Below are 19,097 nucleotides of genomic sequence, written 5' to 3'. Positions count from 1 at the left end.
ATTCTCCTTGTAAGAAGTTACAAGTCATTTATTTAACCATCACAATTACTCCGCAGCTGTTTAATTAAAGTAAAAATGTAGCATAGTTAAGGTAAAAAAATCTTGCATAAGGCGCGTTTCCACTGCAGGAGTTCCTGGTAAAGGGAGGAGGTAGGAACTTTTACAGGAACCGTCCTCTCACTCGGCCCTCTCAGCGGCCGTGTCTCCACTGACCAGGACCCACTGGGCTCAACAGTTTCGATCATTGCACAGTCGTTGTGCAGCGGTTTTTTTTTTACTGCTCTTGTTTTTTTTGTTTTTTATTACTCTCATATGTCTTTTAGTGACTTATTCTCTCTTTTTCCCAGCTGTGTAAGCGCTTTAAAAAAAAATGCTGCTTATTTCGGGGCTTTCTCTTGGTGTCACACCTCACTTTGAGTCTGCCCAATCAGCACAGAGTAAATCTCAAGCCCCACCAGAAGTTTCTCGGGCCGATCTGAGTACCTACCCCCAGGCAGGGACTCATTTCGGCCCTTCGGGGTGGTTCCTCCAGTGGAGACACCAACGGCTCCAGCCCTGTAAAATTACCCTGAAGCTCCTGCAGTGGAAACGCGCCTATAGTCCCTCTTTAAAGGGACAACGAGGAGTTTTGGAAAAGCACAGCGTTTTCACACTACATTTATGAGCCTCCGCGCGCACCGTAAAATTCTTTTGACCGGCGCAAGACGGACTCATGTTTTCATTCATCAATAATTAAAGTCAGAGGTTCAAAGAGGTTCACATACCGTCAGCTACGTTATTCTCATGACTCGTTGCGAAACTGAAAGTAAAGAAACGCTGGTCGGCTCGACCAGCATCTCCGCCACCACTAATAATAACAAAATAACGATAGAGACGGAATTATATATTTATCGAAAATGGGCCCATTAACAAGTGTGGGTAGCGTAGATTCATCCACATTAATGTGAGACTTTTTTATAACCAATTAGAAACTCCTCGTTGTCCCTTTAACATCAAAATAAATGTTTTTCATTTTCATAGAAAACAAAATCAAGAATATAAAATTAAACTATTATAGGCCTATATCATATATTAATTGCATGAATGAGTTTGTGTTTCCCCCCCTCTGTGCTCCCACGGGCTCTATATCAATTTATTTAATATAGATCAGGTCAGGGTTCAAATGTCTCATCTCTCCTCATCAGCAGATGGAGGCAGGAGGGCCACCGCACAGCAGAGGGGGCCTCTAGTCACTGAGGGCTAATTCCTGCAGCTACGCCTCTGTCTGGGCCACTAATTGACTCTATTGAGTCTGCTTATTTAAAATAGCCTGACTGCGCCTTTTCTCTTATGTGCACAGCAGCAGCAGCAGGCGGCCGGTTTGCTCAGCTCAGCCCTCACACACACACACACACTCACACTGACATATAGTTGTCGCTCGGGACTGGGGGGTAGGCTATCTCGGAAATAATCTGCCCACGCGTTAAGCTGCTTTATCCCCGTCAAGCCTCAGCCGGACAGAGACTGCTGCAGCTCCGCTAGCGCTCGGAGGGGAGGTCGGAAGTAGGAGTGGGAGAAAGAAAAAGTGAGACGAGGTGCGGAGACAAGTTTGGAAAAGGTCTCTGAGTGAGTGTGGGGGGAGCGCGGTTTGCCGCAGAGGACATGGAGACCTGACGGGACCTCCGTCCTTGCACACACACACACACACACACACAGACAGACAGACAGACAGACAGGTCCTGAAGCTGAACCCACCGCTGCGTTCAGTCTGGAGGCGGGGGGGAGCAGGAGGCAGAAACCGAGTGCACACTGGGAATTTAACCACAGCGAGACACTGGCCACGGTGGTATGGACATGGAAAAGACTGGATTTTGGATATTCCTGATAACAACCTGTGTTGTTCCAGGTAGGCTGCTCTGCTGCTCTTTCACCTTAAGTAATGTTATCGGTCCAGGTCCCTGTGTCCTCTATTTAATGAGGAGATACTGACATAGCCTACTATAGGCTACAGGATGGAAGTTAAATTAGACAAAGCCATATTTCAGTGTTGTATTTCTTGTAAGTGGACAGTGGAGGTTACACTCACCTAAACTCCAATTTATTGTTCACAACCATCAGTATCCTGTGTTGTTAAGTGTAGAAGTTTAAACATGCTCCCTTTCTTCTTATTGCTTAAGTTTCAGCCTATTCATTTGATAAATGATTTAATGATCACATAGGCTATTAGTGTAGGCTACTTGATCTATTAGTGTTAAACAACCCATGAGTAATTATTTATTTAAACTCTAATTAGTTTACTTAGTTACTATCCATACCTTCATTATCACAATCTTCATCAAAGTATCAGTGAAACAACAGAAAAACTGGTCACCACTTTCTCATAAGTTAATGGTAGACTATATATTATATTTCTCACTGCTTAATTAATAGCAAATTAATACCTTACTGTGTGTTGTAAACCAGTAACAAACTGAAAGAAGGTATGAGAGTTTCCAGATTGTTAAAAATCACCATTAAGCATTGTAATTTTTATGTCCTATAATGTTTTAAATAATAGTAAATAACTTATTAATTTATTCTGAGTGGATTTGTTACAACTTTTATTGGCATTTGATTTTTTTTCCCACACACTTCAGGAAATGGTTTCATTGATTTTCTGCCTTTATTCACTAATGCTTGCTGCAGTTTGGGAGCATCACACTCTTTTCATGTTCATAATGCAAAAGATCTGAGCTCTGAAACGAAATGCCTTTACTCCTGATCAGTGCAGAAGAAGTCAGTCCAGACCATTTCAGTGCGCCATTTGTTTACATTTCCAGACTCGACTGTGTGTCCATCTGAACGTGCCTGGTGTCAGCAGGTGCACTGCTGTAATCACACTGTGATGTGGCCGCTCCTGCAGATGGCATCCCTACATCTTACAGTGTGTGTGTGTGTGTGTGTGTGTGTGTGTGTGTGTGAATGAATGGACGAACTCTTGCCTCACTGTAACAGGTGCAGCTGTGTAATCACGCTAAGCTGGGGCCAAACGTAAAGCTGGCATCAGAGTTGGGGCAATGGTGGTATGGATAATACGTCATGACAAAAGCAATTGTGGCGACATACGCATGTGTTCAGCCCCTGTGACATCTGCTGTGATTGGTTTTTTCACTCAGTCAGTGATAAACCCGTCCGCCCGCCCCCTCCCCACCCCGCACCAGTTGAGCAGTAATTTGCTTGTGTGCACATGTGTGTATGTGTTATTATAGGGAGTGTGAGGCCGTGCCATGTGTGTAGGATTGTCATGTTGAAGGACAGAGCAGTGGATTAAAGCTGGACAGGGAGCAGCAAGGGTGTAACAACATGATCGCTGCCAAGTCCAACCCTGCTGACTGTTGCTGCTGCAGTGTGGCTGTCTTCTCCTGACTGGTGCTGCAGACTCAGAGCACCTCAGCAGGTCTGTCATCTCCTGTAGGTGCCACAGAGTTGACGGACAGGCGCTGATATGTTTTCCCCACTCGCAGTAAAAAAAAAAAAAAAGTTTGCAATCCCTCCTCTGCAGAAAGACACAGAAAAGGCTGACTAAGGCTGACAGACAGACAGACAGACAGACAGACAGACAGACAGACAGACAGACAGACAGACAGAGAGACATCCTCACGAATTTTAGCATAATCCACTGTCCACAGCTGGAACACACAGACGCTACCCCACAGAAATAATCCAGCACAAACACACAGCCCTTCTGTCCTCTGCCTTTTCAACTTTCTCATATGTGCACCTCTCCCTAACCACTTCATCCCCCCTTCATTGTCTTTCCCTGAGTCGATCTTCCTCGGTGCATATATCTTCTCCCTCCATCTCTTCTTCCTCTCGGGTTTATATTTTCCTGTCATGTCCCAAAACACAGATGCAGCAGCAACAGTCATCGTAATCCTGTGAGCTGCCCCCTGAACACCGGCCAAGCGCACACTCCGCGTTCCTGCAGTGCCACAGAGATTACACACCCACACAAACACGCACACATGTACATGCATATATGTATGTGTGTGTGTGTGTGTGTATGTATGTGCACAGATACCAGTCAAAAACAATGAGGGATTATAATCGATTAAGGGGTTGGGGGTGGGGTGGGGTGAGAGGTGAAGAAGTCTTTCCTCCATTTCAATCAGGCCAAAATGGACAGGAGTTCACATTATTGGTAAAGTGGATGTCCAGAAGTCAATTTCCATTGTTTGTGAAGTCTTTGCTGTCGGGCCCTGTTGAGAGCTGCTATGTCAAGACTTTGGTAGCGATCATGGCTTTAAATCCAACATCATGTCTGTTGATGTGTGTGTCAGTTGGTCTTCATTCTGCTGAAGGTTTTCCTATATTGTAAGTCACAAGGCCAAAGACACAAACAGTGTAATCCTAGATCAATCACAGATTTGATGGCCTAAAGATTAAAAAGTTAATCTGCCCTCTCCTCTTTCTCTCTCTGTGTTTTCCATTTTCTCATACGTAGCATGAGGTCAGTTTTTCAGTTGGCTGTCTGTGGCCCTGTGGAAGCTGAGGTGGTTTGTTCAGGCCCGAAACGTCGCAGTTTCATGTGACGGACTGCGCCGCTGCAGACAATGATGTCACCCTCATATTTATAATCTCAGACACATGCTTGTAAATACCTGAAACACTGAATTTGTGCCAGTGTGGCAGAACAGACAGCGATTAGATCTTCTCTGCTTTTTCTCCTCCGGTTCTATTAACTTTGGCCATATGCTGAGTGCATAAATAAACTTTTAGCTTATTATGTCCATTTTAAAAGCTTCTTAAATCATCTTACACAAAAACTCAACTTTTTTTTGTTTTTTACCTGGACAGCATTTTAAGATTAAAGTTAGCCTACCAAGTTTGAATCTATTCACAATAGATTAAAACTTAATTCTACCAAGTAGGGATGTCACGATTATACATTTTCTTGGTCCGATTATTGTCTGAGAAATAATCACGGTATTACGATTATCACGATTATTATGCACTAATTAATTTCACAACCCTATGAATGTGTAAAATCAAATATAGTCAAAATATAACTACATTACTCATTGTTTACACAAAATATTTCAAGTATCTATTAATATATGACCAATTATTAATCCCCAGCGGAAGTTTTTGAAATATTCAGGTCATAAATTGTCATCTATACCAAATGTTTACATTTATTTTAATCATTTTTTGTTTTGTTTTGCTTTTTTTTTTTATTAAAAATGACACTCCTCCAATTCCTACCAATTCAATGTTACGTTAGGTAAATGGACCAGTATCTGAGCATTTACCTTTATTTTGGCGCCACATCTGCCGATATGGTTCCAACATCATCTTTTTTGGGAAGTGACGGTATTTAGGAATCTTTACGATTAAATAATTGTGGCGTTTAATACCGCGATTAATTGTGAAAACAAGTAATTGTGACATCCCTACTACCAAGTATCAGCAGATTTATGTTTAGCATTATTTATTAATCTTACGTAATGTCTCATTCCCATGAAGTTATTGCTTTAGATTGGTTTTATCTATTTGGATGACAATATTAATCTCTATATAGATCCATACTTTTGAAATGGTTTCAAATTTGCAGCAAACTTTGCAAAACTAGCCATGCACATTTATTTCCTCCTCTCGATGACCTGTTATAACTTTAATTGTCCCCTAGATTTCCAGGTCGAAACTTCAGTTTCTCCTGTACTTTGGTTAAGAACAAAATACTAACAAACAAAACATAGTAGCTAAATAAATATCCCTTTACTGTCATGGTGAACATAGTAAACATAGCCTAACTTGGGATTCGATACAGGGCCAGCTGCAGCGAAGACTATAACCTCTATACATGGGGCACCTGCTCTACCAACTGAACTAAACAACACTGCATGTCATCAATTAGTTGAAAGCATAACTGTGTTTAGGTACACGTTCACAGAGCTAGCAAGGCTGTAAGCTCTTTGTTTAGGTTGTAGTTTTACATCTCTCTTCAGTTGTTTTAAAAGTGCTGCTATATGTGTGTTTTTGCTATCGGTAACTAGCCAGTGTAGCAGCAAAATGCAAACTTGAGTACAAGACATAATCAATGTTTTCTTTTCCAGTATGTTGACAATATTTCTTCTTTTAAAAAAAACTAAAATACTGACCTTTGATTTGGGGATTAAATGAATTCATTATTATTGGTCATATCTGTTTCTGAAATTGTGGCTTAAAAAAAGTGTTATATTTGTCCTGTATCGTTTGTCTTTGACTGATTGTAATTGCAGCCAATCTTAGCCAGAAAAGTAAATCTCAGGGAGAATGAAATTTAAAAAAGTCATGGACTGTTTGCTTTTAGAGTTGTTGTTGTAGTTAGATTTTTATAATTCACATACTAACCTTAAATCTTTCCTTTCCTGTCTTTATCATAATAATCTGCACCTGCCACCGAAACTCTCTTAAAAATAGATGCCCATATAATTATTATGTTTGGTGAAGAAAGAAGAAGGATGTCCATTCAGGATGTAAACAAAAAGCCCAGCAGCGTACTGCGATGCTCTGGCTGTTCTCACATGCTGCACATTCAAGTGTGAAACAATGTGGTCATTGTTTTTCTTGGGTTCCCATGGTCGTCTCTTGTTTGCTCACTATCTGGAGGACTGCTGACATAATTTCCTATAGTCTAAACAAAGGAAGAATGCAAATGGCCCCAGCTGTAAAAGAGGAAGGTGGGAGAGATATAACACAAATGAGATATACTGTAAATGTATCTGTGTGTGTGTGTGTGTGTGTATGTGTGTGTGTCCTCACCTAAAGCCCCTAATCAGCTCAGCTACAGAGCTCAGCAGGGGGGGGGGACTCTCTGTGGGATGTGTATGAGCCTTTGAAGGGGGGTAGTGTTTGACCAAAGTGAAAGGTATTTCATCTAGCGAAATTACAAACTGACTTGTTAATGAGGCCTGTTTATGTTTGGCGTGTTTCCCATCAACCAAACATCCAGTGCATGTGGTGGAGGGCTACAGGTTGCAGAGGGGCCATTTCTGCACCAAAGACTTCCTTGAAAGCCTATTGTAAAGAAAGCCTATTGTTAACTGTTTGACACCTTGGGAAATACCCCTATTTGTTGAAATTTCCAAGCGTTAAATGAGAAAATTAATAACAATCTCATATCTTTAATGGGTAGGCAAGGCAAGGCAAGGCAACATCTTGTTAGCTTAGCTTAGCTTGGTCCAACAAACTCTGTCTACCAGCACCTATAAAATTCAACATAAAACAACTTTATAAGAAATAACCTTTTGTCATATGTGCCGACACTGTCACATTCCCAGGTTGTCGAATACCAACCTTGACTTACAACACCTGTATTTCACACTTATGTGCCTGATAATCAGCTATCTTTCTCCAGAACTGCCTGCAGCATCTTTAATGTGTCACATCTTGTTTCTTTAATTAGATGTGAAGTGTGAACACTGAAGTCAAATTTTTGATGTATGAGGTGCTGGTAGACATATTTAGTTAATGTTAGACAGAGTCAGACAAGCTGTTTCCCTGTCTCCAGTCTTAATTAAGATAATGGCTGTTGGCTGTATCTTCATATTTATCATTATAGCCGTCAGTCCTCTGTGTATTTCTCAAACTCCTGTTCCTGAAATATAAGGCTCGTACAATTCATCCTACAATTATCCTCTTGCAGATGTGCACTGCATCCTGAACATTGCCTTGTACAAATTTTGGTCACAGTGTTCAGTGTTTTACACGTAATTTGAAAATGCATTCAATAGACTCTAGAGCATTTGTTTAATATGAATATTAGATATTTTGTATGTTTTTGAAGGATATTTCCAGATTATTACTCCCATGAAACTGAGCCTCAAATTATCGGAAAACAGAAATTATTCTCTCAGTTTAGCATGAATGGCATTAACACAATAACTAAAGGTCATCTTCATATAGGTAATGGAGGCTTAATAGCACAAACAAACTGGTAAAGACTATCCTTGATATTTCAGCGGAAGCATTTTGCAATCGTGAACTGTCCATATGTGCTGCAGCAAACAGGCCATAAACTCTGTGATGCAGATGCACTTTAATATCCTAAATGCTGTAATCTACTCCCACTGCTGGCCTTCCTCCCTCCCAGTGACCCACAGAAAACACACACACTGAGTTATAAAGTGCAGGCTTGCGTGGCAGTGGACTCCCAATGTAATACAACACAATTAAACATATTAACACAATAAAACACATATGGCCAAGGCTGTACTCATCATTATGTGATGATGTTGGTCGTATTTTTTTATGATAGCTTCTGATAGCTCTGGAGAGGGCTACTTGGCTACTTGTATTGTTAACCATTTGTGTGCATGTGTTACACTGAACATGCACAGAGATACCAAATGTATAAAACTGAAATGATTTGATGTAGATTTAAAACAAAGCCACACAATGTTTTCAAGTATCACCGACCTAATAACCTGCCTCATATCTGTGAATCTGTGCATTGTATGCCACAAAAATTTAAAGCTCAAGATGCAAACTGTTTTACAATGAAGCCTATAAAACCAATGAAGTCGCTGAGACAATCGTGTGTTGTGCAAAGTTTAGGTAGCAACAAAGCATCTACAGTCCTATGAGGAGGTTGTTGTTTGTTATTTAGCTCCAGTTCTCTCCTGAATTGTATGAATCCATCTGCTGGCTCAGCTTTTAGAGGCATTTGAGAACCTTAATTCTTCTCTGTATTTCAGCTGACTGGCTCTGTATTTGTCCACAGGCCTATTCTGTGAATGACCTTTATTTGGCTCATTGTTGGCAGATTTTCCTCTGTCTTTTAGAAATATAATGCCATTTTCAACATTAGATCCCAAGATCCGACCTGCACTTCCCGGCAGGTCATGATCCACAGAGATCTGTATCCAAACAAACCCTTGCTTCCTGTAACACAAATACTTGACACTACATACATTTTTAGACTGATGTTGGTTTGTTGCTTCACTGTCCAACTTTGAAGATATTGTTCATTGTTGACTAATGAAAGAATTATGTGACTCCAAGTCTTGGTTCAGTTAAAAGTTGGACAATCCACCCTCCAGGTGATCCAGGTGTAGCCGTGGTTACGCTGTGATAAAGCTGGTTTTTCATGACAGGTTTGGGTTTGATTGAGGTTAAATGAGAAATACAGTGTAGACCAAGAATTGAGCCCTGGGGCACACCACACATTGAGCGTCTTAGGACAGTTTTCAGATAGTGACATAAAAGTTGATGGTGATGTCAGAGTTTCCTTTTAATTTTACAATAACAAATGAATAATAAAATACATGGCAAAACATTTTTTCCTGTTGTTTGGAGTTAGACTAAAGCCTGGTTTGTGCTCCTGCGTTAACTCTAGGGCAGGCCGTAACCACCCTGGTGTCTTAATGCTGTCTGTAGTGCAGCTTTCGAAGTTCTGTGTTGCTGTGCAATTCACTGCCATTACACTTGGCGTAGCGGACCAATCAAGGCCCTTGTGGTCTGTGTCGCCTTAACGCATAGTTTTTGGAGGTGCACGTCAGGCGGCGGTGAAGAGGTTTGCGGCGCCACAGAGGGCTCCGCTAGGGTATGGCGTTGACTTGACGCAGACGCATAAATCAGGCTTAAAGCAGAAGTAAGCAGAATGTTTGTGTTAATATAAGTCTTAAATAGTTATATCTTCCGACTCACTTATATAGAGTGTTTGGTCTGAAACACGGGTCTGTCAGTCACTCTGCTCTGCTGTAAGCCGAGGAGAAAACTTTCCTTGTATCCTACAACCTTTATCCAATGAGGAGAGAGAACGGCATAAAGGGGCGGTCCTCTCTGTGTGTGCAGCCAAGGGATGCGCGTGAATGTGGTGACGTAGGGACGAGGGCGGGGATAAACACACATAGTTTGCAGGTGTTATCTTGAGAGTGCAGTGTCCACACTACACATTAAGCTGCATGAGCAAAAGAGGAACATTTGCAGGTACTACTTCAGCTGTTCCTGTGTATCCATAATGGGAGTATATCATGATATAGGGATTATAACAATAGCAGCTTTGTCCGGCCTCTTCAAACGGCACAACAACACACTATTGTTCAGTTATTGGTTATTGCAGGGAATGTCATGTTTAACATTTCTGCAGGAAGCTCCCACACAGCTACTGTTTAAAGGTAAAATCACTATGGTCAACAACCTTGTCAGAGAGGTGAACAGATGTGATGCCTGTCCTGTCAGCCTCGGGCGTTTTCTGACCGACTGTCTCTGTGATGGAGACCAGACTAGGACACTGATGGAACGATCAATACTCCTCCATTAATAACATGGAAATATTGGACTGCATGATGAATATGGCACCTCATATTTCAAACGTGGAAACCACCCCTGGGTATGAGTTAACATTTGTACTGCGTAATTTAGCACCATAACATATAATAAAATTTCCAGTTGTCTGGCTTGTGCTGTAAAATGTCTAGGGAAGTTTAAGCTCTAGTAAAGTTTCTTGAGTAAAACGATGCTTTATCAAATTAAATTTTTGTGAAATTTATTGTCACAGTTTACGTTTACTGCATTTTAGATACTTTTTTTTGGCAAATCTGTGTCTTTCATTTTGACTCTAACAAGATGCGTAATAACTACTTTTGCTGTGTTGCCCAAACATTAATGGGGCAACTAAGATGCTCTTTGCGGTTATTTTATTTGTTTATTCAAGGGGGAAGCCAAAGTTTGAAAGCGTTTACTTTGGCATCACCAGTCAGTGTTTAAATTTCAGTTAATTAAAGGAAAATTATGATTAAAATATGACATTTTTCTCTATATAGGTGGTAAATATTTAAGTAAAACTCAAACTAAATTCCTTTCAAATACATATAATGAGAAGGGCTGTATCTAAAGTTATTGATATTATAACGATAAAGCGTCTGGAAGTGTTCCTCTCTCATCAGCACTTATCTTATAATATTTGGCATGACAAAAGATGAAAAATATGAATAAGACTGGACGTTTTAGTCAAAGATGAATGACTGAGGTACAATGAACTGAGAATGAAAGATCTCTCTCTATCTCTCTCTCTATGTGTGTCTGTACTTTGTGAGAACGAGATTAGCCATTGTTCTGAGCTGCTTTGTTTTGTCCTCTGTCCTGCATCATGAATAATAACCAATAACTAAGCTATAATAACACAACTAATAGAAAAACAACTAACTAATCACTTTATTCTTCATGAAGTTTCCACATTAAACATGATATTTGCTGAAGTTGAAGTCCTGACAATCACAAGTAAACACACGTGACTCACATACGGTCAGGAAGTGGGCGTGGCTCCGTGGTGGATTTGTTAAAGGGGATCAGTAAGTCAGTGGGAACAGTAACCAAACAAATCATGCTTATTTATAACTCACTCTAATCCACCACCTTTGACCTCAGCTCACCTCTCAAGCTGCTAAAGTGTATCACCTTTGACAGCTCAGCTCCCTTTAGAAGCCTGGCATGCTGTGCCGACTGTGAACAGCTTAGAGCATGCCAGTCTGACGCTGCCAACGTGTGTGTGTGTGTGTGTGTGTGTGCTCCGGCGTCTAGGTGAGAGTGTTTTCATGTCTTTAAGGCTTGTGTATCTGTCTCCTCCAGGAATAAATGGCCAGAGGGTGGAAATGGATGATGGGAAGTCGGGATACGTCGGCTCAAAGGTGGATCTCCGCTGTCGGTTCATCAACAGCTCCCCTCCCGTCAAAATCTCCCAGGTATCAGTCGTGCAGCTGTGACCATGTGGCTCGCACCACATATGAAACATTGGTGATGGTTATTTTTCAGTTTCGGATCAATAAATTACAAAAAAGACAGTGAACACTGCTACATTTTTGCAGGCCAAACCCAATTTCTTGTACATCTTTATACTTTTAAATGTGAAAATGACACCTTACACCCTTTCTAATTGCTTGATTTACTGTAGTCAACCAAATTCAGCCACACTGCAAATCCTTAAAGACGCCTAGAAAACAGAACATCCTCAGGAAAGAATACAAAGAAATAATGCTGATTATTTATAGAGCAGCTTTCAAAAAGTTACAAAGTGCTTATCAATAAATTTAATTAAAATACAAACCAATAAAATAATAATAAAATGCAGGAATACAGAATAAAAAACTAAAAGAGTCACAACAATAAGAAAACAGAATCAGTAAAAAAAAAAAAAAGGCCAGACGAACAGTGAGTTTAAAAAAGTGAGATCTCCAGGCAGGGCATGATCCCACAGCCGAGGGGCTCGGGCAGCAAAGATACGGCCCCCTTTAGTGACCAGGCGAGTTTCAGGTACCTCTAAGATCTCAGGCTGGGGTCAGGCTCATAAGATTTTAGCATTTTAGCATGTCACAGATATAGGCAGAAGCGTGACCATTTAAGGCTTTAAAAATGAACAGGAAGATCTTTAAATCAATTCTAAAACACGTTGTTTTGTTGAGTACCAAACATTATCTCCTGGTGCTCATCTGAGTAACTCACTAAAAAAGTTATGTGCACCCCTGAATATAGCGATAAATAACATGTTTCTGTAGCAAATATTGATCTGGTTCTATCTTCCATTTTTAGTGCATTTTAGTCTGGAGAAGCATTTTAAAATGGGTTTGATACTTTAAAAAGTTTCTAAAACTTGATTCAGTTTGTTTTGATGTAAAATAAAACCAGTGTCTCCAAGTAACTGAGCAACAACCACAAGTATCATTTGACATAATCACAGTGTCATTATTCATCTTGTTTATTGATTATTAATATTATTATTGAAGTTACAACATTGATGCACATTACACTTTACCAGTACAACACATTTACTCACCCCATCATTCACCTGCTTCCACTTCGTCTGTCCGTCTTTCTCCAGGTAACATGGCAGAAACTTGTGAATGGCAGCAAGCAGAACGTGGCGATCGCCAATCCGTCCCTGGGCGTGTCCGTGGCCCCGCCCTACAGGGACCGCGTCACCTTCAAGAATGCGGCGGTGAGGAGGCGAACTCCGAACATGGAAGACACCACCATCACCTTCTCCACGCTGCGCCTCTCTGACGAGTCCACCTACATCTGTGAATACACCACGTTCCCCGCAGGGAACCGAGAGAACACCGTGAACCTCACCGTCTACGGTGAGAAAGGTTCAAGACACAGATGGACTGATGCTGCATATTTAGAGCACAGACAGAACTGTTGGCATAAAATAAATAAGCAGCAGTTGATATTTTAACAAGTTTAGGATTGAGATGACTAATTACAAGTTTAATATTGAACATTCACACACTTGAAAATACTGAATACTGTTATCTGTATGCAGATATAGCATATTTCATTAAAAGAAAAGATTTTTTCACATATATCTCTGTAGTTGTTTCTAATATATCTGTAGATAACAAATAATAACGTCATATTTTGTAAAACCTTGACTATGCACTATTGTTACTACTTCTTCTTTTTAGAAAATGTCTTTTTTATGTGCAAACCTGTTTTGCAAAACATGATTTATCAATGAGGCAACTGCAGTTCACTGCAACTGTGGAGTCAAAGTTACATATCATCATGGTGTAAAAACATTCCCCTGTCAGATCAACTCGATGGCTTATTATGTTGTATATTTATATTTTTTAAATTTTCCGTAGTTCGTCCAACAACTCAGATGAGTCTGTCCACACCGACACTAGTGGCTCGTTCGTCCAATCTGAAGACACCAGTGGCCACCTGCGTCTCTGCCAACGGAAAACCACCTGGAACCATCAGGTGTGTAACAGATGAGGAGTGTTTTACCGTATGTGGTTTGATCTCCATTGTTTGTACCTCTTAATATTAAATGGTACTGATAAAACTACTTTTCCAATTTTAGTTTCATAAAACATTTCTACCTGTGTGTGTCGTCACGCCGAGCAGGTGGGAGACAAAGGTACCAGGAGAAGTGACCACTCGAGAGTACAGAAACTCAGACGGGACGTTCACTGTTCAGAGCGACTACATCTTGGTGCCGAGCAAAGAAACGCACAAAGAGACGCTGACCTGTGTGACCTCTTACAACGAGGAGGTGTTCACTGACAGCGTCACGCTCGATATCCAGTGTAAGTCTCTCTCTCATACAACTAGACAGTGCAAAATCAAGAAAGGAAGAAATAAAGAAAGAATAATTTTGTTTTTGGTGTCTGTGTGTGTGTGTGTGTGTACCAGATGAGCCAGATGTTTCAGTGGACGGGTTTGATGGAAACTGGTATCTGAACCGAGAGAACGTCCAGCTGAGCTGCCAAGCCGATGCCAACCCAGCCGTCTCTCTCTACCAGTGGAGACAGTGAGTTCAACTACACACACACACACACACACACACACACACTCCAGTACACCGCTCTGAATTTACCAAATGGTTTTTAGCTTATATAACACAGATATCTTAATTTGCATACTATATATGTGGTTAGCACTGTTGCTTCCCAGCAATTAAGGGTCCCATTCTTATTTAAATTGTGTAAATAATGTACCATAGTCTAATATATATACTTTTTTGTTCCACTGACAAAATCCCCACTGAGGGATGAGTAATCTTATGTTATATGAAGAGTTTTAGTGTCATAATTGTGTTTGCCTTTCATTTATGTTGTATTTTCTGTGCGTTCTGCAGGATTAATGGCACCATACCGAGCAACGCTGAGATCCGAGACAACGTCCTGACCTTTAAAGGCCCAGTCACGTACGACCTGCAGGGCATCTACGTGTGTGATGCCACCAACAGCATCGGGACACGATCGGGCTCTGTGGAGGTCAGCATTATAGGTATGTTTACCTGAGGTCAGGGGTCAATTTATTTGAATATTGATATCTCTGCTGATATTACTATTTCTGATCCTGCAGCTGCTTCGTGCTGCCTGACTCAAAGTTACCCTGAACGGTGCACGTGTTTGTTTGAATTTTTAAATGATGCATTCGTGTGTTTCCTCTGTAGAAAAGCCACTACCGCAGATCGCAACAGGCGACGTCATCAGTGTGATCGCATTGCTCCTGGCTGCCGGAGTGCTCATGGGCATTACCATCACAGTCCTGGTGCTCAAAATAAGAAGTAGAAAAGACAACTCCTCGTACGTATATTTTTGGGGATTTTTTTTGCCTTGATTTGATAGAATAGTTGAGAGAATCAGGAAATAGGGACTTGTTTTCTCTCATGACAGTTTATTTTATATCATCCTCCTCCTCATCATCTTTTATTCTCCTCTCCTCCTGGATCAGAAACGATTCCCCCTCCAGGAAACCGTCTCAGCCGATAAGGAAAAGACCAGGAGACGATATCCAGGTAAACAATTTACACATCACTTGTTCAAATGGTTTTCAATGGGCCAGAAAATTCTCCCCAGATTTTACTGAAAAAATAATTTATCCAGGTCCACATTAAAAGCTTTTCCTGAAAGTAAATTATAACCATAGAATAATTATAGCTTTATAGTTTGCAGAAGAATCAGTGATGTAACAATAGTGCAGTTATTGGCAGCTGATGTGCACATTAAGTAAGGGATACTGCCCGACGAGGTGTCCATTAATTTCTGATAATCGGACACCTCGAAGAGCATTATCCTGCTTATACCATGGTCACTTACGAGATAAATACATGTTAAAGGTGCCGTATGTAAGAATGTGGCCAAAAACGGTTACTGCAGTCAAATTCAAAACACAGCGATCTGGTTTTTTCTCCCAGTTGTAGCGGCAGCTCAGTGGACCAGACCGGAGGCTGAAACGCCACTGACGCCGCCGTGACTAGGAGAGAGGGCTAGGTGGCGCAACATGTCAACACGTAAATTCAAAACATAAACATGATTTGCAGTCTGCAAAAAAAGATTTTTAATGCAAATACTTTGGCTGTGCTATTGTTGTTGGTGAGTTCATCATGTTATATGAACATTATTCCTGAGTCTCTGCGTCATATTAGGAGGATTTTACGGCCAGTTGCTTTAGATTTCTTACATACTGTACCTTTAAATTAATTACTTATGATTTAATGTTGTTTTTACCGTTAAAATCATACGTCTTTAAGCGGCTGAGCGGACTATTTAATAACTCTCATCAGCGATAAAAGAAAAAAAAAAACCAGTAATCACCTGCTAGGCCTATTATGAATAATAAAAATGTGATCTCAGTATGGTGTTATTTGTAGAATTATTAATCACAGTAGGACGACTTGTACAATCAAGTGGATATTTTATGCCAGATACAACATCGTTAACAGGTTAATATTTTAAATCACTTATGGTGTTTATGAAATTTTTTATTTTGCTCCCATGTACTGATGAATATTTAATTTCATACTCCGATGAGACCTATTCCTCCTCTCAGTGATTCTCTTTGTCTCTCACTGAAAACAAATTAAAAGTTTTGTGACTAGCTCTAAAAAGAAACCCAGATAGAAACCTCCAGTGCCACCACTAACATTTATATGAATTTAAACTCTCATTTTAAGTCTTAACATTTTGTAAATTAATTTGTCTAAATAAATGAAAACACCTATGTGGTGGTGCGCTATGGGAATGTAGAGTCATTAACTTTTCTGTTGTTTTTTTCATTCTCATTAATTTGATGATCCACAGTGGGATCTCTGTGGTCTGAGGATACGCTTGTAGAAAGCTTCATGCATTAATTTCAATTTGCGGTGTTTACCATCTATAAACCATTTTGACAAGGCCGACCTTCAGGGAAGGAAGGAAGTTAAATTAGCTGAGCGTTGCTAAGACTTTTCTGACTGGTCTCTTTCCTCTTTGTCCTTCCTGTCCTAATGTTTCCATTTTTGTCACAAGCAAAAGGAGGCATTGCTCAAACTTCCGCTTATTACATGAGGATGACAGGATGAGGTCTCACTAGATAGCATCATGTGTCTCCTCGAGATCGAGATCGAATGCTGTCTTTTAAAGGGATAGTTCACCCAAAATTCAAATTTCACTCATTATCTACTCACCCTCATGTTGACTAAGGGCTGGGAGAAGTTTCAGAGTCCTCCGCGCCTTCTCTGAGTTACAGCGGGGCTCTGTGCAGCACTGCATGTCCATATGACGGTTGAGAACAGGGCTCACTTTTCTTCGTCCAAAAAGACATAAAAAAAAACATCCAAATACCTCCATAGTGCTCGTCTGTAATGTCCCTCTTGTATTGAAGCCCCGACATGAGAAATTGTTCAGAAAAAAATGAAATAAGTATATGTTTTAAGCTTGTTTGTAGCGGAAGCCCCCAGTGTTGCTCTGCCAGAATCTTGCGCGATTTGCGGAGCCGTGAACTGGGTGTCAATGAAAATCGCGCAAGATTTGGACGGACCAGGAAGAGCAGTGCTGGGAGCTTCTGCTACAAACAAGCTTAAAACATATACTTATTTAATTTTTTTTCTGAACAATTTCTCATGTTGGGGCTTCAATACAAGAGGGACATTACAGACGAGCAGTATGGAGGTATTTGGATGTTTTTGGTGTGTCTTTTTGGACGAAGAAAAGTGAGCTCCGTTCGCAACCGTCATATGGATATGCAGTGCTGCCGAGCCCCGCTGTAACTCAGAGAAGGCACGGAGGACTCTGAAACTTCTCCCAGCCCTTAGTCGACATGAGGGTGAGTAGATAATGAGTGAAATTTGAATTTTGGGTGAACTATCCCTTTAAGGGGAACATTTTGAAATCTGCATTGTTTATTACTATGAAGTCAGAAACACTGGAGTAAATACTATCTGTACTGTTTGCTTGTGCAGTGTGTTGACGTGTCTCCTCTCTCCGCAGCATTCAGGACGGTTTTATGAGGAGCTTCCAAACACAGCGGACTACGTGAGCTACAGACTGGCCTGCAACAAGGAGGACTACCCAGAGCCCTACTCCCCTCCAATCAACCCCCCTCTGTCTTTTCTGCCCCAGCACCCGTACCACTCCTCCCAGTCGACCACCGCCACCAGCAGCAGCACCACGGCCACGTCAAAAAACACCTTCTCTCCTCCGTCACATACCACCACGGCCATCTTTAAGTACCCCTCAGTACCGGGCCTGTCTTCTCCCCCGCCGGGAGTGGGCACGTACACTTTTCCCAAAGAGCAGTACGTCTGAACCGACAAACTCAAGCCTCTCCAGTGAGCTCAGATGAAATAACCCGACTCGAACCCAAACCTTGTCCCAAGAGGAGGTTGGAAACACACGCTGATCTCTGGACCGAGAGGAGGCGTCACTGCTCTGCCTGCACCGTTGTGGATCAGAGGTGAAAGGACAAAGCAGCTTTTGTTGTTGCACTGGGAATTAAGTCCAATTTTCTCTCTCTGGTCCTTTTTATTTTACTGTGCTATTTATTATTTGAAAAGGGAACATTGTTTGTCGAACCATGTTTTTAAAAGTTTGCCAGGAAGTTCAGGTTTTAGGTTCAGTAAGGTCAAGTAAAGACGATTTGACTTTATGAGAACAAGTATATGTTGTAATACATTTGATGGGAAAATACTTCAAACGGAACGGATGAGATTATCTCTTGATGTCCGATGTGGCTAACCCCCTACTTTATCCTCCATGCTATCATTTTGTAATAAAAAAAACAAAAAAAAAACAAAAAACAAAACAACAAAAACAAATAAATAAATACCATTCTCTCCTTGTCTCTGTGTTGTACACACTGATGATCCCTTTACAGAGGAGCAGCAGGTTTCGGTTTTACCCTCTGTCCTGATGTGATACTTTCACTGTGCTTGTATTTTCTATCATTCATGTTTTTCTTTGCAATGAAAAAACAACACGTTTTTATTTACTGAAGACATTTTGTCGATGTATGATATTGATGTTTTTATTTGTGGTATCCGTGGATTTTAGTATTCATTGACACTGGTTGTTGGATGAACCTTGAATTTTTAGCATTTAAATAAAAATGATCATGTAAACTTGTCTCAGTGGTGTGTGTCCGACCGAAAACTCTACGACTGTTTATCTCACGTGTTTTTATTTTTTCCTGGTAATTTTGCCAAAGACTTCTCTGTCAAGGGTGATTTCAACCACGTTAATGTCATTGATCGATGTCAGAAAAATAACTTAACACGGTTCACTTCACCTGAACTGGATGCACATTTTTTCCTGATGCTGCTCTGAAGCAGTATTCAGTATTATACAGTTCAGCATAATTATTATTATTCATGCCCAAATATTACAAAG

At 40.8% G+C, this 19,097-nt stretch overlaps 1 protein-coding gene across 1 annotated transcript; it reads left to right on the top strand.

Moving 5' to 3' along the window:
- The first annotated feature begins 1,716 nt into the window (after positions 1-1,716).
- Positions 1,717-18,513, top strand: nectin1a (nectin cell adhesion molecule 1a). The gene is made up of 10 exons (XM_085798095.1): positions 1,717-1,885; positions 11,572-11,684; positions 12,818-13,076; positions 13,584-13,701; positions 13,849-14,030; positions 14,137-14,254; positions 14,582-14,733; positions 14,903-15,035; positions 15,184-15,247; positions 17,700-18,513. Exons 1-10 carry the CDS (start codon positions 1,828-1,830, stop codon positions 18,015-18,017), a joined length of 1,515 nt encoding a protein of 504 aa, XP_085654221.1. The 5' UTR covers positions 1,717-1,827; the 3' UTR covers positions 18,018-18,513.
- Positions 18,514-19,097: the final 584 nt, after the last annotated feature.

The sequence above is a fragment of the Trachurus japonicus genome, chromosome 14 (assembly GCF_045865225.1).
Source record: "Trachurus japonicus isolate A0001 chromosome 14, Traja_1.0".
Taxonomy (NCBI): domain Eukaryota; kingdom Metazoa; phylum Chordata; class Actinopteri; order Carangiformes; family Carangidae; genus Trachurus; species Trachurus japonicus.
This window is presented reverse-complemented; position numbering and strand designations above follow the sequence as displayed.

Coding starts and splice junctions, on each gene's coding strand:
- nectin1a (XM_085798095.1), top strand. CDS start 1,828: ATGGACATGGAAAAGACTGGATTTTGGATATTCCTGATAACAACCTGT. Junction 13,702..13,848: donor AAACCACCTGGAACCATCAG/GTGTGTAACAGA, acceptor CACGCCGAGCAG/GTGGGAGACAAAGGTACCAG. Junction 15,036..15,183: donor AGTAGAAAAGACAACTCCTC/GTACGTATATTT, acceptor CTCCTGGATCAG/AAACGATTCCCCCTCCAGGA.